Source organism: Littorina saxatilis, linkage group LG11, assembly GCF_037325665.1.
Source record: "Littorina saxatilis isolate snail1 linkage group LG11, US_GU_Lsax_2.0, whole genome shotgun sequence".
Classification (NCBI taxonomy): Eukaryota; Metazoa; Mollusca; class Gastropoda; order Littorinimorpha; family Littorinidae; genus Littorina; species Littorina saxatilis.
Window position 1 is genome coordinate 24,647,899 of NC_090255.1, and position 8,856 is coordinate 24,656,754.

The 8,856-nt window shown below is 40.3% G+C and overlaps 1 protein-coding gene across 1 annotated transcript in view; it reads right to left on the bottom strand.

The window, feature by feature from the left end:
• Positions 1-7,553, bottom strand: part of LOC138980088 (mucin-2-like) — a 10,946-nt gene extending 3,393 nt beyond the window's left edge. The window contains exons 1-4 of the mRNA XM_070352891.1: positions 7,380-7,553; positions 4,089-4,165; positions 2,766-2,929; positions 1,217-1,414 (exon numbers count right to left, since the gene is read on the bottom strand). Of these exons, the coding sequence (XP_070208992.1) occupies positions 1,217-1,414; positions 2,766-2,929; positions 4,089-4,165; positions 7,380-7,462 (522 nt within the window). The 5' untranslated portion in view covers positions 7,463-7,553. The remainder of the gene's footprint in view (positions 1-1,216; positions 1,415-2,765; positions 2,930-4,088; positions 4,166-7,379) is intronic.
• Between the last annotated feature and the right edge of the window lie 1,303 nt (positions 7,554-8,856).

The following is an 8,856-nucleotide window of genomic DNA, read 5'->3' on the forward strand; positions in this document are numbered from 1 at the left end:
AGGATCAAAGAACATAGGATCGAATTCTTCAAACGCATTACCAAGCACCTGCAAAACAGATCATGAACAGTGAACATGGGACTATAGGATCAGTATAGACAGTGAACATATGATCGAATTCTTCAAACGCATTGCCAACAGCTGCAAAACAGACCATGACCAGGGAACATGGGCACATAGGATCAAAGAACATAGGATCGAATTCTTCAAACGCATTGCCAAGCACCTGCAAAACAGATCATGAACAGTGAACATGGGACTATAGGATCAGTATAGACAGTGAACATAGGATTGAATTCTTCTTCTTGCTTCGCAACTGCAAAAAAGACAATGAACAGTGAACATGGGAACATATGATTAGTGAACATAGGATCGAATTCTTCAAACGCATTGCCAAGTAACTGCGAAACAAACCACAAACAGTGAACATAGGACTATATGATCAGTATAGATAGTGAACATTGTGAACAGTGCCAGTGAACATAGGATCGAATTCTTATTCTTGCGAAACAACTGCAAAACAGACCGTGAACAGTGAACATGCGAATATAGAAGATCAGTAGACAGTGAACATTATGAACAGTGTCCATGAACATAGGATCGAATTCTTCACAAGCATTGCCTTAAAGCACCTTTTAGAAAGACAGTGAAAGGTGAAAATAGGATCAGTTGAAAGTGAACGTAGTGAATATTGAGCAGTGTACATGGGATCGAATTCGTCAAACGCATTTTTTTGCCAAAAACCTAAAAAAAACAAAAACGTTCATTTTTTTCTCATTACTTTATTACATGGCAAATTCTTAAATTATTTTTTAAACAAAACTTGAATACATCTAAAAAGGGATACATTTAAAATACATAATGAATGAATAGAGAAACAATCAAACCGTTACACGTAAAAAACAAAACAAAGCAAAACAAGGAAAGAAAAAAACAAACAAGCATACGCACTAGCACACAGCCAAACTCACAAGCACGCACACACACACACAAGCACGCAACCAAACAGCCAACCAACCAGTCAACCATGTACCAACCAGTCAACCCTCTCCCCGTTTATTAAGGAAAAAACAGCCCCCCTCCGCTGCCAGCTGTACGGAGAAAAGGAGGACCTGAGAAGACAGCATCATTTGTCTTGCTTTCAGGTCAAACAGTACGTATAGACGTGTGATCTACAAGAAGAAGAAGATTAAGGGAAAAACAAAGTTCGACGTACCGTGAAGAGTTTGTCCTTCAGGTCTTTTGCGGAGGTGTAGAGTTCTGTGATTTGTCTGCTCTGTTGAACGTCGAGGCTTTGCTGCGCTGAGAAGAGCCGTTGCGCAGTTTGCTGGTCGTTGGTATTCTTATCGTTGAGCGTTCTGATCGTGTCAATGCTGGCCGACAACGCGCTCGAGTCAGTCGTCACGCCCGTCAACTGTAACCCACATTCATTATTTTGTTATATACGATTGGACAGTTCAAATCCCACATCGAATTTCAAGCGGGATTGCTATCCACTGTCAATGCTGTCCGTCAACGTGCTCGAGTCAGTCGTCACGGCCGTTACATGAAAACAACATTCATTATTTTGATACATATGAAAGGAAAGTTCAAATCCCGTATCACGAATGTCAAACATGATTGCTATAGTCACCGAGTCGGTGTTGACTCAGTACCTGCTGTTCCTTGATGCAGCGCGAAGTCTTTACCACGCATTTCCCTACGTGACCTACTTGGTGATTTGAGAGAGCGTCAATCCATCATTGTTGACCGAGACGTGTAAACCCACTTTCGCTTTTTATATTTAGTCAAGTTTTGACTAAATATTTTAACATCGAGGGGGAATCGAAACGAGGGTCGTGGTGTATGTGCGTGTGTGCGTGTGTGTGTGTGTGTGTGTGTGTCTGTGTGTGTGTGTAGAGCGATTCAGACTAAACTACTAGACCGATCTTTATGAAATTTGACATGAGAGTTCCTGGGTATGAAATCCCCGAACGTTTTTTTCATTTTTTTGATAAATGTCTTTGATGACGTCATATCCGGCTTTTCGTGAAAGTTGAGGCGGCACTGTCACGCCCTCATTTTTCAACCAAATTGGTTGAAATTTTGGTCAAGTAATCTTCGACGAAGCCCGGACTTCGGTATTGCATTTCAGCTTGGTGGCTTAAAAATTAATTAATGACTTTGGTCATTAAAAATCTAAAAATTGTAAAAAAAAATAAAAATTTATAAAACGATCCAAATTTACGTTTATCTTATTCTCCATCATTTGCTGATTCCAAAAACATATAACTATGTTATATTCGGATTAAAAACAAGCTCTGAAAATTAAATATATAAAAATTATTATCAAAATTAAATTGTCCAAATCAATTTAAAAACACTTTCATCTTATTCCTTGTCGGTTCCTGATTCCAAAAACATATAGATATGATATGTTTGGATTAAAAACACGCTCAGAAAGTTAAAACAAAGAGAGGTACAGAAAAGCGTGCTATCCTTCTTAGCGCAACTACTACCCCGCTCTTCTTGTCAATTTCACTGCCTTTGCCATGAGCGGTGGCCTGACGATGCTACGAGTAAAATGGCATTGCGTTCAGTTTCATTCTGTGAGTTCGACAGCTACTTGACTAAATATTGTATTTTCGCCTTACGCGACTTGTTTGCTTGGTTTGTTTGGTTTTGATTGTGAGCGTGTAATTGTGTGTGTGTGTGTGTGTGTGTGTGTGTGTGTGTGTGTGTGTGTGTGTGTGTGTGTGTGTTGTTGTGTGGTGCATGCTACTTGCCTGGTTCTGCAGTTGGTCTAGGATAGTGTCCTGACTCTGATCAATTTTAGTGAGCTTGACAAAGGTCAACCGATTCAGCCGGTCAATGAACTCTTTTTGGCGGGAGGTTTGAGCAGACAGAGCTTCAACCACTTCTCCTGCTGTCTTCAGCTGGTCCAGAACATCTGCACAACCAAGTACAAAACACGCGTCAGCACAACAGTTGATGTACACTACATTGGGGTGTGCACGTTAACGATCCCACGATTGACAAAAAGGGTCTTTCCTGGTAAAAATGTATAGGCATAGATACAAAATGTCCACCAAATACCCGTGTGACTTGGAATAATAGGCCGTGAAAAGTAACTATTCGTCGAAATGGCTTGAGATTTACTGGCCGATGTGAATGCGTGATAATTATATTGTGTAAACAATTCCATCTCACACGGCAGAAATTAATATGTAAAGCGCTTAGAGAATGTCAAGCGCAATATAAATCTCCCATTTATATGGTATGGGAGTTTGGTGATGGAAGGGATGGGAGTGGGATGGGGAGTTTCATGGTGGGAAAGGGGGGAGTGGAGTGGAGTGGGAAGTTTGGTGAGGCAAAAAAAATAAAAATAGGTGTGGTTAAGGTAACATAGCAACAACAACAAAAAAAATAGGGTAGGAAGGTAGGCAATCACTTTTTTTTTAAAACTTTTTTTTCTAATGTGTACAAATTAAACCTACTGGACAGGGAAGTAAGTGTGCGACTCGAGCGCTGTCGCTTTCATTGCGTTTTCTGCACTCAGTTTTTTTTGTTTTTTGTTGTTGTGCCAAATGTAATAAAAAGTTATAGGGTCGGCCCCTAAAAATAGGGTAGGTCGGGTTACCGTAACCACACCTATTTTTTTTAGGCCTGATGGGGGAGTGGAGTGGGAAGTTTGGTGATGGAAGAGATGGGAGTGGGATGGGGATCGATCGAGGTTAGTGAATCAATCAATCGATCAATCAATTTTACTCCAACACACAATTTTTTTGAGCATATTTAAACACACAAAATAAAGCACAGACCCGCTCCCCCACGCCCTGTCAAAAACAAACCCATTAAAACCAAACAACAATAAAACAGCAACAATTAATTACGATCTAACCCCCCCCCCACACACACACACAAACCAAACAGAAAGACAGGTGTTCCAACACAATAATGCTGGTTGTACAATGATATAAACAATATCTGGTGTACATTCTTACTGGTTCCAACATAGCGTGTATTCTGTAAATTGCTATACTTGAACAATTGCTAAAAGTATTAGAATTTTTAGGTTGAAAAATAAAAGATCAAAGAAAATACGTTACTTAGCATGCGGCTGTTCAACTGATCCAGTTCAGTAAGAGGCTGGTCGCGCTGTGGAATTGGGTATCCGTATCCACCACTAAAAGAATAAAACATAAAATTTTAAAAGAGACAAAACAGGTACACATTCAGTCAATCTTTCAATCAATGAAATAAAACACAAAACTAAGCGATACCGAAAACAAGTGTACGATCCGTCTTCATATATAAACAAGAAATTCCTCCGAGGTAGGAAAAACACCCCCGTCAAAGGGAAATAACCTTCTCAGTTGGTGGCAGTGACTGAGTGAGAATGGTTATTTCCCTTTGACCATTAAGATGTCCCTGTATAAGTCCTTGTATAATTTTAACCCACCAATAACTCCCTAACCGTGTGTTTGACTGGTCCCAATTTTTGTAAGGACCGTCTCAGGAATGTATAGAACCTGTTCACCAAGTTTGGTGACGATCGGTCCGTTCATTCTTGAGATCTATATGCGAACACAAACACACAAACAAACAAACAAACAAACAAACAAACACATCGACCGAAACCTATACACACCCCTATACCGGGGGTGTAATAAACCATTGAAACACACACGGTCACACTGAAACGAAGACGCACATGAACACAAACAAACAAGCAAAGAAGTAAACCAAAAAGCAAACAAACAAACAAACACACACACACAAACAAACTGTTAGGAAACGCTGCCGTTGCTGAACTTTGGTTCAGTTTTGTGTGTTGCATGTAGTTGATTTATTTGTACTTTGTGGGAAAGTACCGATATTATATTTTGTAAACACAATATGTTTGTTTGGACGAGAATGCAGGTGAACTTTCTAGTCCTGTCAAAACAAGTTGTTCACCACGTTGTTTTGAGTCGTGGGTTCGTGGCGTTCGCTCGGATTAAGTGCGTCGGCGCTTTTGATGTACGTCACAGAGAACGTCACTATTCTAGTCCATGGGCAGTTCATCTAATTTTAGTTGTATCATGTTCGGTCTGGAATATCCTCGAGATTGAGTATTTACTATATAGGCCTGCGCGATTTGTATGTAAAAAAGCTTCTACTTTGAGTTCTGCTACGATGTGCAGTTGTATGTATGGAATGCTGAATAAATCCTCGAACGCAATTTGACGAGTTGTGTTCTGCTGCTGCGAAGACGGGCGACGTAGAATAAAAGAACATACGACGTTTGAGAACTTGTGGCAATCTCAAGTGTCGTGTAACACAAACACGCACACAAACACGCACATAAATAATAACACAAACCACATAAACTTAGTGTGTTGGCAAACCAATGTCAATGTTTAATTTACTTTTGCTGTTGTATTTAACTATGCATGTTTTATGAGTTAACTCTTGTACTTAAGATTCTTTATTCGGTCACAATTACTAATCAAATCACGGTCATAATCATATTCGGTAAATATATACCATAGAGGGCAGACATTCTGTTTTTACATCCATTAATAGGTAACATGCGCCTTGAGTCGCCTTGTGTGGTGAGATACGTGCGCGATATAAATCCTCGTAAATAAATAAAATAAATAAAAATAAATAAATCCAGAGGGCATGCTTAATCACCAAAAATGCCGGCGAGGGCATGCATGCAACCACTCCCCCCCCCCCAACCTACCCACCTACCACATATGCAAATGGCGTGTAAATCCAGGTTGTATAATAATTATTACTTACACAAATAAATGATATAGTTAATATAGCTGTATCTCGCATGAGACAAAAAACATTTGTGCGAAATTCAGTGTCCCGCCAACTAAAGTAAAGACAGCTTTGCGTAATATGTTTTGATTGATGTATATGAATTGTTGGTTCTAATGGTCGCGAGTATAAACCAATGATTGCAGAGTTTAATAATGTTCGTCAGTCAGTGATCACCTACAAAATCATAACAAAATAAAAACGTTCCCCAGATACAAAAACTGGTCATTTCAGTTAGAGTCAGTCAGTCCAAAAAAACACGTTATATTTAATTAGTTACCCATTAGAAAAACTGGCCATGGGAGTACTTTGACTAATATTAGACAATCAGTCAGTCAGCTCTATGAGAACCTCGAATTCAGTCAGGTTCCCAAATATATAAACTTGCCCAAAGATGGCGTTCCACTCAATCACACAGACAGACAGTCTTAACAGACCGATGAAGTTAATCCGTTCCCCAAATAGGCAAACTGTCCTCAAAGTAAAAAGGACGTTGACGACGACGAAAGAGTCAGCCCTAAGAGACCGTTAAATTCAATTAGTTCCACAGATAGGCAAACTGGCCCTACTCGGACACTGATTACAATTAGACAGTCAGTCTGAAGAGAATGGGTGGCCGAGTGGTAACGCACTTGCGCTCGGAAGCGAGAGGTTGCGTGTTCAGGCCTGGGTCAGGCCGCAATTTTCTCCCCCCTTTCCTAACCTAGGTGGTGGGTTCAAGTGCTAGTCTTTCGGATGAGACGAAAAACCGAGGTCCCTTCGTGTACACTACATTGGGGTGTGCACGTTAAAGATCCCACGATTGACAAAAGGGTCTTTCCTGGCAAAATTGTATAGGCATAGATAAAAATGTCCATCAAATACCCGTGGGACTTGGAATAAAGTAAAAAAATTCCATCTCACACGGCATTAAGTCTCAGGAAACATGAATACACGCATGCAGGAAAAAAAAAATATGGGTAGCGCCGTATGTATGGCAGCTCGCTTTCCCCGGGGAGAAAGCAGCCCGAATTTCCATGAGGGTAACCTCACTGGACTGTAAATCTTATCCAATCCAATTCAATCCAATCCAATCCAAACTCAATTAATTTCCTGACAAGGTAACCCAGCCTTAAAGGCGATCCTTAATTCAGTCCGAAGTCGACTTCGCGAAGTCTTTTTACCGACAATGTAGTGCTATACAGCTTCGTGCAGCAAGCTTCGCGAAGGATATTTGGCGTAGTCGACTTCACCCAATTAGTTCGTTCTATCAAATGACCAGATAAGTCTCTATTAAGCGTTCAGCTTGTGGGACATGAAGCATCATCATCATCATCATCATCATCATCATCATCATCATCATCATCATCATCATCATTATCATCATCATCATCTAATTCATGACAGGCTTAATAATCGTTCAGAGGTTTGCGTAGCCCCTGCCTAGAAAAACAACAACAACAACAACAACAACAACAACAACAACAACAACAACAACAACAACAACAACGTTACATGCAGTAGCATTGACGACGAATCAAATGTCGTCAATGGCCTATGCTCCGCTGGGGGCAAAGGGCCTAAATAAGTACGTAAGGTCAACTCACCCGCCGGAACCATACGACTGAGCAAAAGAAGGCACTCCGTGGAAGAAGAAGAGAACCACCGTCAGACGATGAAGAAGGGCCATGCTTGTGAAGTTCTTGGAGGGACGTCCCGATGCGAGTCTGTACAACTCCGCTTGGTGGCAGTACTGGCGATCTGACACGGGCGGTCTTCAGCTCTCTCTGCATTTATACAAGCAAGAAGTATGTGCAGGAGTTGTCGGGGGCACTCCTTTTGTCCTCACCACACCTGCATAAATTAAACAGCTCGGAGCCATACATATTTGAGATTTTGGGCGCGTTGCAGATTCCCTTTTTGATATGCAGTGATACACGTGGATTTTAAATTAATTATGCAAGGTAACTGTCTTACAGGATTAACGAACAGTCCCGATTTAAGAAAGGAGCGCATGTTTTTATTTGATAATTCCGAAGGGCTTGTCGATAAGCAGAACAAATATAAACAGGAGTGTGAAGATTCTTCAGATAGTCGGCGACATCATATTTTGACGCCTATGTAAAATGTGAATTGTTTTGTGTTTCAGGTGCAGTTCTTGAAAACAAAATCTAATTAATGCATGACATGTTACGTAAAGCTCATTTAGTATACAAATAAAACATGTAAATCAGCATTACTAAGACACAAACAACATTTTTTACAGAAATTTTGCCGAAAACAATCACGCCTATAACTGTTGCGATGAACTTTTGGTGTCGTTTTTGATACAGTTCTATGCTATCAGGCGGTACATTTATTGTAATGTCGATCATTAAAATTACAACAACTCTCTCCGAGTCAGAAAATATCATACAAGACCTCACACATATTCAAAACCACAATATTAAAAGCTCCAGTAATTCAGAGCAGTGATGCTGAAGTAACACAGCCGAAGCAAACCACATATTTGCCTACTAACTTTATTTTGGTGTAAGCGTGAGATTGTTATTTTTAACCAAATATTATATAAGAATTGAAATGTTCAGAGAAAAGTAGACTTGCACTGGCTGCGGCACCGATTCTAATGATTAACCCCTTACTGCCGGACAATAATCATCGCTCATTCTTTCATTCAAGACTAAACTCCAACCAACAACCGGACCACCCCCCCCCCTCCCCTCCCCTCCTCCTCCCTCCAACCTTCTTCTTTCCCGACCGTCCTCACATGAATTTGCCTTTCCTTTGCTGTCAAAGACACAACAAAAATTAATATAGGATGAAGCAAAACAATTCCCAGTGTGAAAGAAAATATGATAATCTGTGATGTCTATCCTGACACAGCGTTTGGAATTTGAATATTTGACAGTTTAAGCCTTACTTCTAAGGTATTCTTTGTGTGTTGTAGTCTCTTTCCAAACCCCTAACCGAACTGTGTACCTCTTTGAACATTTTGATGCTGTTTTTGTTGTTGTTGCTGTTGCAAGTAACATATCTCGAGGTACCCTTTCAGATTGAACATATATTTTACAGGCATCCCAAGTG